This window comes from Thamnophis sirtalis, unplaced genomic scaffold (assembly GCF_051295495.1).
Source record: "Thamnophis sirtalis isolate CommonGarterSnake01/CBP01778 unplaced genomic scaffold, rThaSir2_p1.2 scaffold_2, whole genome shotgun sequence".
In the NCBI taxonomy this organism is placed as follows: Eukaryota; Metazoa; Chordata; class Lepidosauria; order Squamata; family Natricidae; genus Thamnophis; species Thamnophis sirtalis.
In genome coordinates, this window is record NW_028261382.1 from 51,914,377 (window position 1) to 51,936,855 (window position 22,479).

The 22,479-nt window shown below is 48.0% G+C and overlaps 2 protein-coding genes across 2 annotated transcripts in view; one reads left to right on the top strand and one right to left on the bottom strand.

The window, feature by feature from the left end:
* LOC106547442 (calcium release-activated calcium channel protein 1) overlaps positions 1-13,663 on the bottom strand; it is a 15,706-nt gene extending 2,043 nt beyond the window's left edge. Inside the window, exon 1 of the mRNA XM_087705503.1 lies at positions 13,476-13,663. Coding sequence (XP_087561629.1) covers positions 13,476-13,589 — 114 coding nt within the window. The 5' untranslated portion in view covers positions 13,590-13,663. The remainder of the gene's footprint in view (positions 1-13,475) is intronic.
* A 4,937-nt stretch (positions 13,664-18,600) lies between these two features.
* KDM2B (lysine demethylase 2B) overlaps positions 18,601-22,479 on the top strand; it is a 61,259-nt gene continuing 57,380 nt past the window's right edge. The window contains 3 exon segments of the mRNA XM_087705508.1: positions 18,601-18,708; positions 19,737-19,770; positions 19,773-19,877. Of these exon segments, the coding sequence (XP_087561634.1) occupies positions 18,676-18,708; positions 19,737-19,770; positions 19,773-19,877 (172 nt within the window). The 5' untranslated portion in view covers positions 18,601-18,675.

A 22,479-nucleotide genomic window follows, 5' to 3' on the forward strand; every position in this document is an offset into this window, starting at 1 on the left:
ATCGTTTGCAAAGGGCCGAGATTCGCACAAGACGTCAAAACCCAAATCAACCTCGATAAAATTATGGTGGATTATGCAAAATGTTCTTAAAAAAAGGATAAAGTTTACTCCTCAGTTATTTCTGTTAGGTATAATTACTGATTGTACAGCTGTAGAGATTAATTTGATTTTGCATTTAATAACAGCAGCAAGACTGTTGGTGGCGCAATACTGGAAGAAGGAAGATTTGCCTACAATTCAAGAATGGACATTGAAAGTCACAAATTTAGCCGAGGTGGCTAAAATATCTGCATATCTTAAGGACCACTCAAACGAGAGCAATAGCAATAGCAGTAGACTTATATACCGCTTCATAGGCCTTTCAGGCCTCTCTAAGCGGTTTACAGAGAGTCAGCATATTGCCCCCAACAATCTGGGTCCTCATTTTCTTTAAAACTAAGATATGTTAAGTATATGGATATGGAAGCATAAATACCATCAACATAGAATGGAGTTTGCTCAGAAGCGGAAATACACCAATGAGAGGAAGAGTGGGAAGCAGAGGAGAGAAGAAAGATAGGAAGAGAGGGATAGGAAAGAGGGTAAGGGGGGAAGATGAGGAGGATAAGGAGGAGTGGAATGAAGAGAGAGGAGAAGGAGAAAGGAAGGGGGAGTAGAGTAGAAAAGGATGATGGAGGGAAGGAAGGAGGTAGGAGAGAGGCAGAAGAAAGAGGTGTATGGAGAGCAGAATAATGGGTTTTTATCTTTCTGGGTGTTGATGACAAGAGGAACTGATGTAATTACTACTTAATACAATAGGATACTGGCTATGTAATAGTATACATGTGATTGTATGTTATGAAAATGGAAAATAAAAAAAGTATATCACAAAAAAAAAACAACCCCAAATCAACCTCGCTGGAGAATCCAAAAACTACAGGGAGGAGACGCAAGTTTTCAACTATCCGGATCGACAGAGGAAAAACAGGCTTTGGAGAAAGAGGAAGGAAACAGATGTCTGTCGAAGGAAGGAGAAAAATAAAATAGGCCTTCGCGTGGAAAAAAGCGAAGTTTAAATGTTGAACAAAGTTTAAAAACTCATCCCCCACCAATGGGAAGGAGGGGGGGGTTGAGATTTTCACCCCCTCCTAGCCGAAAAGCGAGCTTCTCCTAAAGTAAGTGGCATCAAAGGACTACAAAGCCCACGCGTTTCAATCTGCGTCACCAACGTTTACCGCCCAAGAATATTTTGGGGGTAGGATTCTGAAAAGTGAATCCAGAGAGGTGAACGCTTTCAATCGGCTTCACAATCCGCCGTGGAGATGGGGGACGGACGGACGGGCACTTCTTGGCGACAGCTCCCCCCCCCCAGGTTCACGGCCAATACGGTCCATTTTTATGCCCCTCTTCTGTCTCAGGTGCCGCAGAAACCGAAGTGTCCAATATTAACAGATAAACAAATTGTTCATCTGTTTGGAAGGGCCCTTGCAGGTCATCTAGTCCAACCCCCCGCTCACACGGAACATGCCTTGTTTGCAATTGCTGTTTCCCCCCCCCCCATGAAGGTTTCTAAACAGGGGAAGAAAAAGTCAATTTTGCTTTTACTGAGAAAGACAAACCCTCCCTGCTAAGAAGCCTCCCTCCTTTTCTAGTATTGTACAATTCCACCCTCCGATTCGCACCCTGTGAGCTCCCTTTCCTCTCTCAGTTAAGGGGGGAAAAAAGGAGAGGAAAGAAGGAGAGGAAAGAGGAGAGGAGAAGAGAGGGAAAGAAGAAAGGGTAAAGGAGAGGAAAGAGGGGAGGGGTAGCAAGAGTAGGAGAGAGGGGAGGAATAGGGGAAAGGAAGGGAAAGAAGAAAGGAAAAGAGATGAAGAAAGAAGAAAGGAGAGAAGAAGGGAGGGAAGGAGAAAAGGAGAGGGAAAGAAGAAAGGAAAAAGGAGAGGAAGGAGGGGAGGGGTAGCAAGAGTAGGAGAGAGGGTAAGAAGGGAAGGAAGAGGGGAGGAGTGTGGGTGAGGAAGGGGAAGAAGAAAAGAGAAAGGAGAGGAGGAGAGAAGAAGGGAGGGAAGGAGAAAAGGAGAGGGAAAGAAGAAAGGAAAAAGGAGAGGAAGAAAGGGAGGGGAAGTAAGAGTAGGAGAGAGGGTAGGAAGGGAAGGAAGAGGGGAGGAGTGGGGGTGAGGAAGGGGAAGAAGAAAAGAGAAAGGAGAGGAGGAGAGAAGAAGGGAGGGAAGGAGAAAAGGAGAGGGAAAGAAGAAAGGGTAAAGGAGAGGAAGAAAGCGAGGGGAAGTAAGAGTAGGAGAGAGGGTAAGAAGGGAAGGAAGAGGGGAGGAGTGGTGGTGAGGAAGGGGAGGAAGAAAAGAAAAAGGAGAGGAGGAGAGAAGAAGGGAGGGAAGGAGAAAAGGAGAGGGAAAGAAGAAAGGGTAAAGGAGACGAAGAAAGGGAGGGGAAGTAAGAGTAGGAGAGAGGGTAAGAAGGGAAGGAAGAGGGGAGGAGTGGGGGAGAGGAAGGGAAAGAAGAAAAGAGAAAGGACAGGAGGAAAGAAGAAAGTAGAGAAGAAAAGAGGGAAGGAGAAAAGGAGAAGGAAGAAGAAGTCCGGTTGTTGTAAAACAAGGTGAATCTCAAATATATTATTATACCTTTAGGGGATCAATGGAATTATAAATATTAAAGGATAATGCATAACACCAATAATATCTATCAGAAGCTTATTTGTCAAATGTATGTTGCATAAGAGTAAGAAAATTAAAAAAAAAAACTTTTCAAAACAAAAAAAAAGGAATTGCTCTCAGATCGATTCGAGTTTTGGGCGGCCGCCTGCAACGGTTCGCCCAGCGACGCTAAGAGAATGGGCTCTGACGCATTTAGGGAACGGCGAGCTCCATTTCACCAGAAGTGTGTGTGTGTGTGTGTTTGTGTGTGGGAAACACCTTTCAATCTGGACTGAAGAGGTAACAAAGGAAATTCAAAAGCTGCCTGGAACCAAATATCAGCTGTGCCAATTAAAAAAAAAAAAAAATGAAGAAAACACTTCCGCCTTTTATTCCGCTGCCAAAATAAAAAATAAAACAGGCTCCAGTTTTGCAGGGGAAGAGAGAGAGGACAAAGAGATTACAGATCGGAAGAATACAAGGGGCTTTCTCCCCCCCCCCAGATCTGTCTATAGAGGGGGAAACAATATTTGCAATGATGCACTGATGGATATCTGCTGTAAGAAGGACGGTGCAGTTCCAATGTTGTTTGTAAAAGTTTTGTGCGTGTTTTTGTTTAAGTGTTTAAAATAAAATAAAAATTTTAAAAAGGAAAACTGGGGAAAAAAAACACAACACCGAAGTGTTAAAATGCTCCAGCATTAGTGGCATGCTAAAATACAATAGCAATAGCAATAGCAATAGCAGTTCGACTTATATACCGCTTCATAGGGCTTTCAGCCCTCTCTAAGCGGTTTACAGAGTCAGCATATTGCCCCCAACAATCCGATAGATAGATAGATAGATAGATAGATAGATAGATAGATAGATAGATGATAGATTGCAATAGCAATAGCAGTTAGACTTATATACCGCTTCATAGGGCTTTCAGCCCTCTCTAAGCGGTTTACAGAGTCAGCATATTGCCCCCAACAATCCGATAGATAGATAGATAGATAGATAGATAGATAGATAGATAGATAGATAGATGATAGATAGATAGATTGCAATAGCAATAGCAGTTAGACTTATATACCGCTTCATAGGGCTTTCAGCCCTCTCTAAGCGGTTTACAGAGTCAGCATATTGCCCCCAACAATCCGATAGATAGATAGATAGATAGATAGATAGATAGATAGATAGATAGATAGATAGATAGATAGATAGATAGATTGCAATAGCAATAGCAGTTAGACTTATATACCGCTTCATAGGGCTTTCAGTCCTCTCTAAGCGGTTTACAGAGTCAGCATATCGCCCCCAACAACAATCCGGGTCCTCATTTCACCCACCTCGGAAGGATGGAAGGCTGAGTCAACCTTGAGTCGGTGGGATTTGAACCGCTGAACTGCAGATAACAGTCAGCTGAAGTGGCCTGCAGTACTGCACCCTAACCACTGCGCCACCTCGGCTCCTGCGCAACCTGGCCAATTAGGGGGGAAATATTTCAGGCCAAGAGTGCCAGGGAATCAGATGATTTCAAGTTTTTTTACTTGCAAAAAAGAAATCTGCAAGCTTCAACCGATTAATGCCGGACCTCAGCACTCGGGCGAAGGTGATTTTTCGAGGATTTCTTTGGAGAAAACTGGGGTTTTAACCGGGACGGTCTCGGTTTTATTCTGCCCAGATTCTTCCTACAAAATGTGGGGTGATCGGAAACCTTAAGGAGGAATCTGGGAGTTGCCTGTTGGATGCAATCTCTACTCTGACCGAGACTCTCAAAAGTTTTACAGGTAGTTTGGGACTTTCGACCACAATTGGGCCCCAGATTTCTGGCGCTAAGTGAAACATTTGTTAAGGGAGCTTTGCTCCATATTATAACCTTTCCTGCCAAAGTCATTAAGTGATGCATTGCAGCTGTTAAGTTGGGGACATGGTTATTAAATGAAATCTGGCTTGAAAGGGGGGTCACACAACCACAGGATACCGTCCTAAATATGACTCAGTGGGCCAGGCGTCCGAATTTTGATCACGTGGCCGTGGGGATGCCTGCTGCAGGAGAAAGAAGAATAGAAAGGAGAGGAGGAAAGAAGAAAGGAGAGAAGAAGGGGGGAAGGAGAAAAGGAGAGGGAAAGAAGAAAGGGTAAAGGAGAGGAAGGAGGGGAGGAAATCCTGCAGGTGTGAAAAATGGTCACACGTCCGTATTTCTGTGCCGTTATAACCAAACGGTTGTAATTTGAGGACTAGCTGCAATTGCGTTTGAAAGGAACTCACTGAGCAAGGATGCCACCGGATAAATAAATGAATAAATCTCTAAGCAGGTCACCGCACTTAAAAAGTAAACAAGGGAATTAAATGTCCTCCTTTTGCTGGATCGGTCTCCGAAGGCAGCTGGGCAGCCTCAAATAAATTTCAATAAAATGTTTCTAGCAAGTTTCTACTCAATTGAAAGTTGTTGATGATTATTTTTTTTTTTGGGGGGGGGGGGGAAGAAGCAAACTCTTTTTGCCCTGGAAAAATAGAACTGGGGAGTTCAACCATTTTAACGTCCCGTGTTATTAACCTTTCCTAGCTACTGAACCACCTATCCCATGATGCCCAGCAGGATACTATTGGAGAAGACCCAAAGAGAAGGCTATTGTTTGTTTAATTGTGTTGGCTGACAATGGACAGCAGGTGTTCTCACATCACAGCAGCAACCAGCTAAGAGAAAACCTTAAACCCCCTATTGTGGCTGTGTCAAGCCTCACGCAGTTGGCTGGGGAATTCTGGGGTGTGTGGAAATCCACCCATGTTTTGCTGGTCAAAAGCCAGCCAATAAGGACCAAAATGGCCCCAGGACAGAGGTGGGTTCCTGCCAGTTCGCACCAGTTCGGTAGAACCGGTTCGTCAAATCTACCGAACCGGTTAGAAGAGGTTCCACCAGTGGACCCGGAAAGCAGGCCACACCTACAGAAGAGGTTCCAACAAATTTTGAAACACACCACTGACACACAAACACACACACACAGACTCACACAGAGAGAGAAAGAGAAAGAGGAAGAAAGGAAGAAAGAAAAAAAGAAAGAAAAAGTGAGAGATGAAAGAAAAAAAGGAAAAAGAGAGAGAGAGAGAGAGAGAGAGGGAGAGAGAGAGGGAGAGAGAGAGAGAGAGAGAGAACACATGGCCGGCAAGCCACTCCCACCAGGTCACATGGCTGGCAAGCCACTCCCACAAAGGAGGCCACACCCACAGGGTAGGTTCACAAAAATTTTGAAACCCACCACTGCCCCAGGACCATCATAAATGCAAATCAGTTGCCAAATGCCCAGATTGCAATCTCTTGGGGCAGTGGTCATAAGTGTGAGGACCAAGCCCCAAGTCACTTTTTTTTCCAGCACCATCGTGGTCGCTAACCATATGGACATCAGCCAAGGCCTACCCGAAGAGAAATTCATGCTAAGAACTAAGGTTGACTCAGACTTCCGTCCTTCTGAGGTGGGTAAAATGAGGACCCAGATTGTTGGGGGCAAGAGGGTGGCTCCGTAAACCGCTTCGAGAGGGCTGTAAAAGCACTGTAAAGCGGTATATAAGTCTAAGTGCTACTGCCCTCCCTCCCTTCCTTCTAGTTAGAAAGCAGCGTTGCAGGCTAATTCTGCCAAATGCCAGCAGTTCGATTCTAACCAGTTCAAGGTTGATTCAGTCTTTTATCCTTCCGTAAATGAGGATCTCAATTGTTGGGGGCAAGAGGCTTCGAGAGGGCTGTAAAAGCACTGTAAAGCGGTATATAAGTCTAAGTGCTACTGCCCCCCCTCCCTTCCTTCCTTCTAGTTAGAAAGCAGCATTGCAGGCTAATTCTGCCAAATGCCAGCAGTTCGATTCTGACCAGCTCAAGGTTGATTCAGTCTTTTATCCTTCCGTAAACGAGGATCTCAATTGTTGGGGGCAAGAGGCTTCGAGAGGGCTGTAAAAGCACTGTAAAGCGGTATATAAGTCTGTGCTACTGCCCTCCCTCCCTCCTAGTTAGAAAGCAGCGTTGCAGGCTAATTCTGCCAAATGCCAGCAGTTCGATTCTGACCAGCTCAAGATTGATTCAGTCTTTTATCCTTCCGTAAACGAGGACCCCAATTGTTGCGGGCAAGAGGCTGACTCTGTAAACCGCTTCGAGAGGGCTGTAAAAGCACTGTAAAGCGGTATATAAGTCTGAGGGCTGTTGCTATGTTTCACACTTTGTGTTAAGCTTTCATAATGCCTTTTTGGGGGGTGGGGCGTTACCGCCTAAAGGAAACTGACACACTCCATCGACGGTGTTTTATTCCACCGTCCACGGTTAAATAAACCGAGCTATAAGAGCAAGGTATGAATTCAGCTTTTGAAGCTTGAGAGTATCTTTTAAGGCAAAAAAAGCTGCCAGTTTTTACAACGGAACGGAGCGGTTTTGATTCTTAGCACCTTCTGAGGTCAAAACTCTTGTTAGAACAAACAGTCCTAAATATACAAAGAGGAAGAGAGTTGTTTTCTTTTTCCCCCCGAAGCGTGGTTTCCCCTTTCTGCGGAACGCTAAAGGCCCTCATTCAGAAATCGCATCCTGCCCGCACCCCGGTTCGCCTGAAACTTGGCAAATCCTTACACAGGAATCACAACAACTTATTATTATTTCTTTTAAAAAACAGGAATTAAACCTCCCCCAGGAAAGTCAGCTGCCTTTAGAACCGAAGAAATAGATTTTTGCAAGCCAGAAAGCTTCTTTTTGTTGGTCGAGGGAGACCCCCGACTGCATTTTAAAACACCGGCTGCTCTTAAGATGGATGGACGGGCTTCTCCGGGCCAAGCTGTCACGCGGGAATCCATCCCCGAATCAAAGCAGACGCAAAACAGGTTGAACTGTCCTGTAACTGAATCGTTTGGGCTACGCTGTTACACCGTCGGCCTCAACCTGGCTTAAACCAAACCATCTCAATCTGCTACCAACCTGCCTTCCGTCGAGGACCTGCGCGCTGCACGAGTCAAAAAGAGGGGCCGGGAAAATATCTAGAGACCCCTCGCATCCTGGACACAAATTGCTTCAACCCCTACCCTCAAAACGACGCTATAGGGCACTGCACACCAAGAACAACTAGACAGAAGGAGAGTTTTTTCCCCCGAACGCCATCACTCTGCTAAAGAAATAATTCGCTCAGCGCTGTCTGCATTACTATTGCTATTAGTCTTCTCATCCTTCCTCTCACCCATCTCCTCCCACTGAGGACTGCAGGACTGTAACTTTGTGGCTTGTATCCTTATGATTTATATTGATATTTTTTTCCTGATTGCTTATTTGCACCCTAGGACTATCATTAAGTATTGTAGTTCCTTAGGATTCCTGACGAATGTATCTTGTCTTTTTATGTATATCGAGAGCATCTGCCCCAAAGAGAAATTCCTTGTGTCTCCAATCACACTTGGCCAATAAATAATTCTATTCTATTCTATTCCTATATTCTATTCTTTTTCTCTATTCTTTTTTTTAAATTATATTTATAAATTTTTATTTTAAACACATAAGCACATCAACAAAACAAACACATAACTTAAAAACAACGTAGGAACAATAGGTTCTTATAATAAATCTCTATTCTATTCTATTTTATTCTTTTTCTCTTTTTATTCTATTCTTTTTCTCTATTCTATTTTATTCTTTTTCTCTATTCTAATCTATTCTTTTTCTCTATTCTAATCTATTCTATTTTATTTTTTTCTCTTTTCTATTCTATTATTTTTCTATATTCTAATCTATTTTATTCTTTTTCTCTTCTCTATTCTATTTTATTTTATTCTTTTTCTCTTTTCTATTCTATTTTATTCTTTTTCTCTATTCTAATCTATTATTTTTCTCTATTCTATTATTTTTCTCTATTCTATTCTAATCTATTCTATTTTATTCTTTTTCTCTTTTCTATTCTATTATTTTTCTCTATTCTATTATTTTTCTCTATTCTAATCTATTCTATTTTATTATTTTTCTCTTTTCTATTCTATTATTTTTCTCTATTCTAATCTATTTTATTCTTTTTCTCTTCTCTATTCTATTTTATTTTATTCTTTTTCTCTTTTCTATTCTATTTTATTCTTTTTCTCTATTCTAATCTATTATTTTTCTCTATTCTATTATTTTTCTCTATTCTATTCTAATCTATTCTATTTTATTCTTTTTCTCTTTTCTATTCTATTTTATTCTTTTTCTCTATTCTAATCTATTATTTTTCTCTATTCTATTATTTTTCTCTATTCTATTCTAATCTATTCTATTTTATTCTTTTTCTCTTTTCTATTCTATTATTTTTCTCTATTCTATTATTTTTCTCTATTCTAATCTATTCTATTTTATTCTTTTTCTCTTTTCTATTCTATTATTTTTCTCTATTCTAATCTATTCTATTCTATTATTTTTCTCTATTCTAATCTATTCTATTTTATTTCTTTTCTCTATTCTATTCCATTTTATTCTTTTTCTCTATTTTATTCTTTTTCTCTTTTATATTCTACTCCATTCTTTTTCTCTTTTCTATTCTATTTTATTCTTTTTCTCTTTTCTATTCTATTATTTTTCTCTATTCTATTATTTTTCTCTATTCTAATCTATTCTATTTTATTCTTTTTCTCTTTTCTATTCTATTATTTTTCTCTATTCTAATCTATTCTATTTTATTCCTTTTCTCTATTCTAATCTATTCTATTTTATTCCTTTTCTCTATTCTATTCCATTTTATTCTTTTTCTCTATTTTATTCTTTTTCTCTTTTATATTCTACTCCATTCTTTTTCTCTATTCTATTTTATTTTATTCTTTTTCTCTTTTCTATTCTATTTTATTTTATTCTTTTTCTCTTTTATATTCTATTTTATTCTTTTTCTCTTTTCTATTATATTTTATTCTTTTTCTCTTTTCTATTATATTTTATTCTTTTTCTCTTTTCTATTATATTATTTTTCTCTATTCTAATCTATTCTATTTTATTCCTTTTCTCTATTCTATTTTTTCTATATTCCATTCCTTTATTCTTTTTCTCAATTCTATTCTATTATTTTTCTCTATTCTATTATTTTTCTCCTATTCTATTCTATTCTATTCTATTCTATTCTATTCTATTCTATTCTATAGTCTCTTCTATATTCTATTCTATTCCATGAAATGTTAACATCAAGCCGACATCACACAGAAAATGTCTGAAACACCTTAAGCCTCTACAGGCAACAACAGCTGGAACACACCTCTGTCTCCTAATCAGAGTACAGATAGTCCTTGGCTTACGGCCACAATTGACCCCAACATGTCTGTTGCTAAGCGAGACGCTCATTAGCTTTTGCCCTCATTTTATGGCCTTTCTGCCCACTGTTGATACAGGAATCCCTGCAGTTGTTAAGCGAGGACCACGGCCGTTCAGTGAATCCGGTTTCCCCATCATCGACTTTCGCTTGTCAGAAGGTCGCAAAAGGGGGATCGCGTGACACGCTGACCGTCATAAATGAGTCCGTTGCCAATCGCCTGAATTTTGATCCCGTGACCGTGGGGGGATGCTACGACGGTCGTTAAGTGTGAAAAACGGTCCCAAGTCAGCTTTCTTCGGGGCCGTTTTTAACTTCGAATGGACATTAAATGAACGGTTGTAAGTAAGGGCTATCTGTACACTTGAGGACTTCGTGGCAACACAACAGAACACAATGGTGTTATTTCTGTTTCCCTTTGAACATATTTGAATTATGTGTTTTATATTTTATGCCCTATAACAGTGTTTCTCAACCTTGTCAACTTGAAGATGTCCGGACTTCAACTCCCAGAATTCCCCAGCCAGCGAATGCTGGCTGGGGAACTCTGGGAGTTGAAGTCCGGACATCTTCAAGTTGACAAGGTTGAGAAACACTGTCCTAACCACTGCTGGGGAATTCTGGGAGTTGAAATCCGGACATCTTCAAGTTGACAAGGTTGAGAAACACTGCCCTATAATATGCTTTAATTTAATTTTAATTTTAATTTTAATTGTGGTGTTTCTGAATAAACAAGCCCTGAATCCGAGGGGCAAAGTTTTGCCAAGAGACACCTATATTTTCAAGCCCTTTGCCAGAAACCTGGTTTGCCGATTTTTCGTGCCTAGGAATGCCGCCTTTTTAATTTAATTTAAATTAATTTCAACTTAGTATGCCCCAGCGCCTTCAACCGTTCCTCGGGGTTTGCCGGAGAGGGGAAACCATTCAATAAAAGGAAACCAAACAGCTTTGCTCCAGGTGGGGAGGGGGGAAGTTAAGAGATTTCACCTCCCCAAAAATCTCTCTTCTGCACCTTGGAAACTCCAACTCCCAGAATTCCCTGGTCAAGCATCTCTTCTTCTGAAGCATGCTGGGAAATGATGTTGACACATCCCCTCCCCAAGATTCCCAGTTTGGTAGGAAGAGCCCGAAAGCCCATGAGTGGGATGGGGGGGGGGGCAGTTTGGCAAAGTAACTTTTGATCCCGGGAGGATTCGCATTCAGAACCAGTTGGGTATCAGGCTGGGCCTCGAAAACAGGTGGTGGTGAGTTCTAGTCCTGGCTTAGACATGAAAGCCAGCCGAGGGACTTTGGACCAATATCTATCTATCTATCTATCTATCTATCTATCTATCTATCTATCTATCTATCTATCTATCTATCTATCTATCTATCTATCTATCTGTGTTTCTCAACCTTGGCAACTTTAAATCCTGTGGACTTCAATATATATATATATATATATATATATATATATATATATATATGATTTTTACAACCCCTGGTAAGCCCCAATTATGGGAGGAAGCTAACTGCTTCCATCATCTGTCATTCGGCTCGTCACAAGAGTCCATCACGACAGAAACCCAATATTTTTACTGTTGCCTTTGTTATATTTGTGGTTTTTTATTTATTTATTTGTGCTGATAAATAAATAAAGGGAGACTAGTATAGATCTATTTCAAGCTATTTAGCTCTCATCAGCTTCAAATCCCAGTGAGGGTATGGCTAGCTGATGAGAGCTAAATAGCTTGAAATAGATCTATACTAGTCTCCCTTTATTTATTTATCAGCACAAATAAATAAATAAAAAAAACCACACACACACACACACACACACATATCTGTGTTTCTCAACCTTGGCGACTTTAAATCCTGTGGACTTCAACTCCCAGAATTCGCCAGCCAGCTTTGCTTTGCTTGTAAAAATCTAATAGATACCTTTCACCCTGGCTTTGCTGATAACAGATAAGAGCTTGTGGCTTAATGGTTAACACATCTGCCTAGTATGCAATATAGCCCAGGTTCAAATCCCAGTTAAGGGTATGGCTAGCTGATGAGAGCTAAATAGCTTGAAATAGATCTATACTAGTCTCCCTTTATTTATTTATCAGCACAAATACAACAACACACACACACACACAGATATGACTTTCATGTCTAAATATATATTTCTCTCTCTCTCAGCACAGCCTACCTGGCAGGGTTGTTGTTGAGGGGGGACTAATAGGAGGAGGGAGGAGGGCCAGGTATGTTTGCCGCCTTCCGTCACTTAGAAACAATCAAATAATAATTTTAATCTCTTCAGCCCCCCCACCCCCCCAGTCACTTTGCGGGCGAGATGGGCAGCAAATCCATTTAATAAAGAAATAAATTAAAAAAGCAGGGATATCAAAAGTAACCTTCATAAAAGACCCTCGGGCGGATTGACGGGACAGGCAGGAAGATTCGGGGAGGGGGGGAGTTTTGCAACCCGACTCGGGCTGGAGAGAGAGAGAGAGAGCGGGCTCTGGCGCTAACGCCGGACACGCGTGCATTCTGCACGTGGGAAAGAGCAACACGCGGGGACCAGAGGAAGCTCGCCAGGGGAAGCGGGGCCAAAGTGGACAATCGGGACCCGCGGAGTTCCCGGTTCTGACGTCTCCCCTTAATTTTGCACGCATTCACAGCCCTTCCCCGGGGACCCCCTCTGCAGCCCCCTCCCATGGTTCACGGCTTCCCCCCCCCACCCCAAAACCTCCTCCTCCCGTGGAGGGGCAGGCTGTACCCCTCCCCAAGCAGAAGACTTCCGCCCAGGCGCTTCTGCAACGGCTTCCCCTCCCAGCCCCTCCGCTACTCCCTGGCCCATCGTCCCCGGCTTTTCTGCAACTGCTTCCTTGGCCCCTCCGCAACCCCCTGGCCCATCGTCCCCGGCCCTTCTGCAGCTGCCTCCCTGGCCCCTCCGCTACTCCCTGGCCCATCGTCCCCGGCTTTTCTGCAACTGCCTCCCTGGCCCCTCCGCTACTCCCTGGCCCATCGTCCCCGGCTTTTCTGCAACTGCTTCCCTGGCCCCTCCGCTACTCCCTGGCCCATCGTCCCCGGCTTTTCTGCAACTGCTTCCCTGGCCCCTCCGCAACCCCCTGGCCCATCGTCCCCGGCTTTTCTGCAACTGCTTCCTTGGCCCCTCCGCAACCCCCTGGCCCATCGTCCCCGGCCCTTCTGCAGCTGCCTCCCTGGCCCCTCCGCTACTCCCTGGCCCATCGTCCCCGGCCCTTCTGCAACTGCCTCCCTGGCCCCTCCGCTACTCCCTGGCCCATCGTCCCCGGCTTTTCTGCAACTGCCTCCCTGGCGCCTCCGCTACTCCCTGGCCCATCGTCCCCGGCTTTTTGCAACTGCCTCCCTGGCCCCTCCGCAACCCCCTGGCCCATCGTCCCCGGCTTTTCTGCAACTGCCTTCCTAGCCCCTCCGCAACCCCCTGGCCCATCGTCCCCGGCTTTTCTGCAACGCCTCCCTGGCCCCTCCGCTACTCCCTGGCCCATCGTCCCCGGCTTTTCTGCAACTGCTTCCTTGGCCCCTCCGCTACTCCCCGGCCCATCGTCCCCGGCCCTTCTGCAAGCGCCCCCCTGCTTACCATGGCGAAGCCGGAGAGGAGCGCCGAGGTGCGGCTGGTGGCTTTGAGCTTGGCCCGGCTGAGATAGAGCTTCCGCCAGGACAGCGCCTGCATGGAGTGCTCGTTGAGGCTCATCGGGCGCCCTCAGCCCCGCCGGGCCCTCGCCCCCCGCCGCTCAGCTCCGCCGCCCGCTTGCAAGCCGCCTGTCCGCCCGCCCGCGCCGCCCCCGGGGCCGGGCCAGCGCCGGATATGAGCCGCCCGCCCCTCCGCGGGACGCCCAGCCCAGGAGTGGGGAGGGGTCCTGCCGCCCCTTCCTCCCCCTGGCCCGACTCTCAACTCCCAGGAGACTCTCGGCTGGGAATACTGGGGGTTGGAGTCCAGCCCCCCCCCCAGCTAATCGGCTGGCTTGGCCTTAGATCAGGGGGTCCCCAAACTTTTAAAGACTGGTGGACTTCAACTCCCAGAATCCTCCAGGCAGCAAAGCAAAGGGACGCTTCCCCAGGGGAAGCCTGGGGAATTCTGGGAGTTGAAGTCCACCAGTCTTAAAGGGGCCGACTTTGAAAGACCTAGATTGAAATGAGGGGGGTCCTCCGTGCTGAGCTTTTGGAGGGGGGGTTCTTGCAGGCCTTTTGATGACCCTACTAGGGAACATCATGGGTGCTAGAGGGGAGGGGGGTGAGGAAGAGGATGGAAGAGGTTCCTTCTGCCCTTGGGGGGGGGGGTTCCTGCAAAGGTTTCAGGGCCCTACTAGTGCTGGGAAAAAGGGGGGGAGGCGTTGAGGAAGAGGAGGAAGAAGAGGGAGGAGGATGACTGAGGGTGGGGACTCCTTGGTGCTGTCTTGCCATAGGTGTTTCCATGCAGACATTTCGTGACCCAATTGGGTAACGTCCTCCATGCTAGAAGGTGGGAACACCACTCCCTTCTATAGCACTGATGACGTCCCCCAGTTGGGTTATGAAACGTCTGCAAGAAAACCAGCCAGCTCAGAGAGCGCCAAGGACCACACAATTCGTTCTTCTTCTTCCTCCTCTTTTTTTCCTCTTCTTTTCTTCTTCCTTTTCTCTTCCTCTTCCTCCTTTCTGCAAACGCCCCTCCCTTCTAGCGCTGATGGCGTTCCCCAGTTGGGTCGTGAAACGTCTGCGGGAAAACAAGCTCAGAAGAGCACCAAGGACCCCCAACAGCCCATCCCTGAGCTACAAATATTCTGCTTTATTGATAGAACACGAAACTTCCCGAGAGTAACCAGAATGGGCTACAAGGTTTCCTCGGGGCCAACTTTGTGGCGTCCAACGCAACTTAGTTTGTGCTAAGCTGGAAATCCCGGTTTACGGAAGGGGAAGGGTCTCCCACAGCTGGGGTTTTATCAACCAAAATGTGTTCCATCACCAAATGTTGTTATTATTATTATTATTTGCAACAACAGAATTGTATCACAGCAGCCAGATTATTATTATTATTATTATTATTATTATTATTATTATTATTATTATTATTATTATTATTATACAATTGTATCACAGCGGCCAGTTGTTTCGCCGGATTTGGCATTGGTTACTGGTCGGGCCCCACCCAGGGGCCTAGGACGTCGTAACGTATTTTCGTAATATGCGTGCGGATCCAAGCAGTGCGGCTTTTTGCATTTGACTGATGGTGATTTTGTCAATTTTTAGCCTGTTTTAAATGTAATTCCAGTGCTTTTGGAATAGCACCCAGTGTGCCAATTACCACTGGAATTACCACTGCTGGTTTGTGCCATAGTCGTTGAATTTCGATTTTTAAGTCCTGGTATCTTGCGATTTTTTCATGTTCCTTCTCGGCGACCCTGCTATCCCCTGGTATTGCAATGTCTATGATTGTGACCTTATTTTTCTCAACCAGTGTGATGTCTGGTGTATTATGCGCCAGTATTTTGTCCGTTTGTATACGGAAATCCCACAAGATCTTGACCATCTGATTTTCGGTGACTTTTGCAGGCTGATGTTCCCACCAGTTTGTTGCTGTTTTAATATTATAATTTTTGCACAAATTCCAATGGATCATTTGTGCTACTTAATTGTGCCGAAATTTATAATCAGTCTGCGCGATTTTTTTTTTACAGCAGCTGAGTATGTGATCAACAGTTTCATCGGCTTCTTTGCAAAGTCTGCATTTGGCATCATCAGAGGATTTTTCGATTTTGGCCTTAAAGGCATTGGTGCGGATAGCTTGTTCTTGCGCAGCCAGGATTAGTGACTCTGTTTCTTTCTTTAATGTACCTGTTGTTAACCATAACCAAGTTTGTTCACTGTCCACTTTTATCTTTTATTTTTTCCAGAAATTGGCCATGCAGTGCTTTGTTCTGCCAACTCTCCATTCTTGATTTTATCACATCTTTTCTGTATTCTTGTTTCGTCTGTTGGGCCTTCAGTAGATTTTTGTTCTTTACTTCGATTAATAGATGTTCTTGACTTTCTTTTAAATAATCAGCCAGTGCATGTTTTTCTTCTTCAACTGTTTGCTTCACTTGTAATAATCCTCTGCCACCTGATTTTCGGGGCAGATATAGTCTATCAGTATCACCACGTGGATGTAAACTGTAGTGCATTGTCATTAGTTTCCTGGTTTTTCGGTCCAAAAGGTCCAAATCAGCTTGTGTCCAGTTAACTATACCAGCTGTGTATTTTATAGCTGGTATTGCCCAGGTATTTATGGCCTTGATTGTATTTCCACCATTCAATTTAGATTTCAGAATTTTCCTAACTCTGTTGGTGTACTCTTGCCTGACAATAGTTTTTACTTCTCCATGCTTGATGTTATCCAACTGCAGAATGCCTAAGTATTTGTAGGCTTCATTTTCTTTGCATTTAATTAATTGGCCATTGGGCATTTCAATTCCCTCACATGCAGTGATTTTGCCCCTTTTTATGGATACAGTGGCGCATTTTTCCATGCCAAACTGCATTGAAATATCGGTGCTGAATACTCGGACTGTGTTTGTCAATGATTGGATTTCTATTTCTGACTTTCCATAGAGTTTCAAATCATCCATATATAGTAAATGCGAAATTTTTTCAGCTTCTTTGGCTGTTTGGTAACCTAATTTCATTTTTTTTAAGATTACTGATAGTGGGATCAATATTATTATTATTATTGTTGTTGTTGTTGTTGTTATGTTTGCTGTCCACCACATTTAAACGCTCCGGTATCTGGGCTCTTTAATGGCAAAAGTGCTCTGGATAGGAGGGATGTACATATATTGCCAAAAGGATTCGCTCACAACTGATTCAGATTATTTGGATGGGTGAGCGAATCCTTTGGGCAATATAGTGTACGTACCAATGGTTTGGGGGACCCCCGATCCACGCTGGGAAGCTCTCCCCTCTCAACCCAGCTTTCCACCAGCCCCAGGAAAGTGGGACTGTGCTCCATCTGGCTTGGATGCCCATTCTCCAGTGGGCCAAGGCGGCGTCCACGCCACGCGGGTCCTCTTCGCCCACCCAAAAAGGGGGCGAAGTGGTCCCCACACACACCCACGTCTCGGAGCACGTGGGAAACGGACCGAGAGCTCCATCCACACGCACAGCCCGCAGATGCGAGTGCCAGCTCGGGTGGGCAACGCACCCACGTGCGTTTGCCCCCTTTCCAAGGGCCAAGGTGGCGCAGTGGTTAAATGCAGCACTGCAGGCTACTGCTAGATCAGCAGGTCAGCGGTTCAAATCTCACCGGCTCAGGGTTGACTCAGCCTTCCATCCTTCCGAGGTGGGTAAAATGAGGACCCAGATTGTTGGGGGCAATATGCTGACTCTCTGTAAACCGCTTAGAGAGGCCTGAAAGGCCTATGAAGCGGTATATAAGTCCACTGCTATTGCTATTTCCGCGTCTGCACTCGCAACGGGGCAAGAGGAAGAGGAGGAAGAGGCGAGGATCGCCAGCCCAGGAAGAGGCGGCGACGCTTGCCTGCCTGCCGCCCCCCCCCCCACCCCGGCTTCCTCTTTCTGCAGGGTCCCTTTGCAAAGCCCCCTCCCCATTCCCACGCGCGGCTTGCAAGAAGCGCCGCTGCCGCCGCTGCTTCTCCAGCGCTCCGCGGCCACCGACCATTTCCCGCCCCCCTCCCGCGCTCGAAGAGCCACTCCCCCCCAGTCGTGCGTGCATGCACGCGCGTGCACACAACTCCCCCCCCCGCTTTTGCAAGGCCAGTTGCAGCGCCTGCGCGCTGGGGGAGACTCGTGATCCCCAACCACAACCCCCGATCTCCTCCTCTCCCCCCGCCCTTCCCACTCCCCTTCCCCAATCCCCGCGCGCGCTTTCCTCCCGCCCCCCCCCGAGGAAGAGGCAGAGATCCGGGGTTTCCCTTGTCTCCCCCCCCCTCCCAGCTCTCAATTCACTCCCCCTCCAGAGGCCCCCGCCCGTTTCCCCCCGCCCCACTGTTTATGTTCCGGGGACTCGCGTGACGCCTCTGCCTTGCAAGAGAGAGAGGGGGGGAAAAAAGGGGAGGGGGATTCTTTGCGGGACTTTTTTGCATCAGAAAACAACGAGAGCCCCCCCTCCTCCTTTCCCCCCCCCCGAGAGAGAGAAAGCCAAAAGCAAAAGAACAAAACACAACAAACCGCAAAAGCAGGAAGAGAGAAAAAACAACAACATAAAGCATCGCCCACCCCCCTTTTCCCCCCTCCTCCTCTCTCTCTCTCTCTCTCTCCCCCCTTTCTCCCCTCCTCCTCCTCCTCTCTCTCTCTCTCCCCCTTTCCCCCCCCTCCTCCTCTCTCTCTCTCTCCCCCCCCCACTGAGCGATCTTTTGCTTTCGGAGCTGCGTCCCCCTTCCCTCCATCTCTCCCCCCCCGCCTCTAAAAGAAAGTGCTGATCGCGGGTGGAGGGGGGGAGAAGGAAAAACTTTAAAGAGAGAGAGAGAGAGAGGGAGGGGCCCGGGTGGCCTTTTGCAACCCTCGCGGGGGGGGGCATCAGAAGCGGCTTTCCCCCCTTCTTTTTTGGGGGGGGGGGTTATTTGGGAAAGCCTCTAAATTGGAGGGGAGGGGGGGAAGAGGCGGGGGAATTTTCCGGGGGTTTCCTCTCTTTCTGTTTCTCTCTCTCTCTCTCTCTTTCTCGCGGTTCCCCCCCCCCCCACAAGGCTCCAGTTTTGGGGCCCAGCCCGGCAAGGGAACCCCCCCCCCCCAACCCTCCGACCTTTGCAGCCAAGGACCCAGAGGAGGAACTGTTGACTCTCTAAAGAGATGAAAGTATTCAGACCATGGAGGCAGAAAGAGGCTCGTGCAGGAGACTGGTGGGTACTTTCTCGGGGGGGGGGGAAGGAGGCCAGTTCCAGGAGAGGAAAGACCCCCCCCAAAACCCCAACCGGTCGTGGAGGGGGTGGGGTGGGCGCGATTGGGGGTGGTGGGCTGCCTGCGCGCCGGCTGGGCATTTAAACCAAAGGGGAAGATCCTGGGTTTGCTACCGGTAGTAAGGCTGGGAAGGAGAGAGAGAGAGGGGGGGGGAGTGAGTGCGTGGACCCCCCTCCTGTCCTGCAGCTGCGCCGGATCCTACGGCGGCAGGGCGCGCAAGCCGCGTCCCCCACATGTTTTGGGTGGGTGGGTGGGTTAGGGGGAAGGAGCTGGGCCTGGCCTCTGCTGCTTTGGCTGGGGAGGGGGGCGAGGAGGCTTCACTCTTTCCTACCCCCCTTCTCTCCCCCCTCCCACTTTCCCCCCCATGCCCATATGGGTGGGCAGGGAAGACCCCCTACCCACCCAAAACTTCCGCCCGAGCCGCGATGCGCGCGTGTTTGGCGGAGGGAAAGGGGACGACCGGGGAGGGGGAGGGCAAAGGGGGGGGACCCCGATTGGGTGGGTGGGCTCTGCAGGCGGGGACCCCCGCGTTACATAACGCCGTTTTTTTTTTAAAGGCCGGCTTCCGGTATGACTCCGAAGCTGCCTGCGCGGCTTAAACTCTGCGTAAAGGCTGCTGGGGTTGCTAAGAGAGAGGGAGAACGTGCGGGTGGTCGTGGGAACGCGGGGAGGGGAGAGCCAGAGAAGCCTCCCGGGGGGGGGGGTCTCCCACGGCCAAAAGGCAGGAGACCCCCCTTGTGGGTCGGTGGGCAACGCCCCCACTTTCCCCCCTTCCCCTAGTCGAGAAACACGCGAGTCCCCGGGGAAAGCATTCACACGAGACACGGGTTTAGGGCACCGAGCAGGCAAAAGAGTAGGGTTGGTGTGGAAGGGGGGGGGCTGGTGCTCCCCTTCCCCAAGCGCGGCGCCCCCCTTCCCGGGCTCCCCCATCGACGCGCCCCCTTGTCTGACCCTTCCCCACGTGCTGCAGCGCTGCATCGGCCGGCGGCTCTACGACGAGAACGAGTGTCCGACGTGGAGGAGATCGTCAGCGTCCGCGGCTTCAACCTGGAGGAGAAGCTGAAAAGCCGCAGCTACCGCGGGGACTTCGTGCGGCCCATGGACGGCCAAGGTGAGCGCGCCAAACGCCGGTCGCTCCGCACGTGCCAAACCCCCCGGCCCGGCTTCGTATTTCCCGCCACCGCCGCCGCCACCCACCCACCCCCGACGGGCCGGGGGAATCCGGTGACGCCGCCCAGGCTGGCTGGAGGGAAGCCCCGGCTGAGGTGCGCTGCATGCCCGGGAAAGGAGGAGCCGCTCCCTCCCCGCTCTTTCCCCGCGGGGGTCCCTGCCGCCCCTTCCCCACTTGGGCCCTGGGCTCCAGTCCCCGCCCTTTTTTAACACCCCCCCTCTCTTGGGGAGGGGTCGCCTCAGGCCCGTCTGGATGCCCTCCTCTTTCCCCTTTCCCTCAGCTGACCCCTGAAAAGGGAATCCCCCCCCTCAGGTCTGAATGGAGGCAGTTGAGGGAGAGAGAGGGAGGGTCTCTTTTTTGAGGGGGGGGAAGAGACAATTGAGAACCCCCCCTCTAAGTACCCACCTCAGAGCGCTCCATTATGGGCCATGGAGCCAGGACTCCATGGCCCATAATATCCCCCCCTCAGACTGGAGGGTTAGCTGTTAGCTAGGGAGAGTGATGGGCTTTGTAGTCTGGGTTCGGGTGGGTTTTAATGCTGGGGACCATTTCTCAGGGCGGAGGTTCCAGATGGGCAGACATAGGCCTGGCTGGGGAGGATGGGCTTGGTTCTTCGGCACGGCTGGAGAGATGGGCTTGGTTATTGGGCCCAGCTGGGGAGGATGGGCTTGGTTCTTGGGCACGGCTGGGGAGAATGGGCTTGGTTCTTGGGCCCAACTGGGGAGGATGGGCTTGGTTCTTGGGCACGGCTGGGGAAGGTGGGCTTGGTTCTTGGGCTCGGCTGGGGAGGATGGGCTTGGTTCTTTGGCCCGGCTGGGGAGGATGAGCTTGGTTCTTGGGCACATCTGGGGAGGATGGGCTTGGTTCTTGGGCACATCTGGGGAGGATGGGCTTGGTTCTTGGGCCCGGCTGGGGAGGATGGGCTTGGTTCTTGGGCCCAGCTGGGGAGGATGGGCTTGGTTTTTGGGCCCGGCTGGGGAAGGTGGGTTTGGTTCTTGGGCTCGGCTGGGGAGGATGGGCTTGGTTCTTGAGCCCGGATGGGGAGAATGGGCTTGGTTCTTGGGCCCAGCTGGGGAGGATGGCCTTGGTTTTTGGGCCCGGCTGGGGAGGATGGGCTTGGTTCTTGGGCCTGGCTGGGGAAGGTGGGTTTGGTTCCTGGGCCCGGCTGGGGAGGATGGGCTTGGTTCTTGGGCCCGGCTGGGGAAGGTGGGTTTGGTTCTTGGGCCCGGCTGGGGAGGATGGGCTTGGTTCTTGGGCCCGGCTGGGGATGGTGGGAGTTGTAGTGCCAAATAACTGGAGAAGCTAGAACTGGATGGATAATTTGTCCTGGGGGGGGGGGGGTTCTTGTAGCTTACAGGAACTGCTTTTCAATGAGCATTTTAAGTCCATTTCCCCCAAAAGTTGCCTTTTTATTGAGTCTGCTGAATGTTCTTAGGATTTGGGGAGTTTTTCCCCCCAGAACAAAACCAGCTTTTTCAAATGTTTAACTTGGGCTTCCATCGATTCAACCTTCATTAACTTATGCGCGCTTACCGATTAAAATGTAATTGCGGGAGAGACGGTCGAGATCTTCTTAGTGGCATCTTGAACTCAAGCCTCCTTGGGAGGAGACGCAACTGGTTAGCCTTGAGTCTGTTCCCCTTTGCTGGTAGCATCCTAAGCTACCTCGCAGGGTTGTTGTGAAGAGGAAAAGCCAGAGGCGCAGAGTTATTAGGATGGGGTGGGGGCAAAAGTAGCCCACGCTTGGCATCTTTTGGAAAGAGAGGATATAATGTTGTTGTTAGTTGCGAAGTTGTGTCTGACCCATCGCAGCCCCATGGACCACGTTCCTCCAGGCCTTCCTGTCCTCTCCCATCCCCTGGAGTCCATTGAAGCTCAGGCCGGCTGCTTCGGTGACTCCATCCATCCACCTCCTTCTCTGCTGTCCCCTTCTTCTTCTTTTGCCCTCCATCGTTCCCAGCATGAGCCTCTTCTCCAGGGAGTCCTTCCTCCTTCTCATCAGGTGGCCAAAGTCTTTGAGTTTCCTCTTCAGGATCTGGCCTTCTCAAGAGCAGCCAGGGTGGATCTCCTCTAGGACTGACCGGTTGGATGGCCTTGCAGTCCATCTTTTCTCTTCTTACTTTCTTTCTTTCTTTCTTTCTTTCTTTCTTTCTTTCTTTCTTTCTTTCTTTCTTTCTTTCTTTCTTTCTATCTATCTATCTATCTATCTATCTATCTATCTATCTATCTCATCTATGTTGTTGTTGTTGTTAGTTGCGAAGTTGTGTCCGACCCATCGTGACCCCATGGACAACGTTCCTCCAGGCCTTCTTGTCCTCTCCCATCCTCTGGAGTCCATTCAAGCTCAGGCCGGCTGCTTCGGTGACTCCATCCAGCCACCTCCTTCTCTGCCGTCCCCTTCTTCTTCTTTTGCCCTCCATCGTTCCCAGCATGAGGCTCTTCTCCAGGGAGTCCTTCCTCCTTCTCCTTAGGTGGCCAAAGCCTTGAAAGTTTCCTCTTCAGGATCTGGCCCTCTAAAGAGCAGTCAGGGTGGATCTCCTCT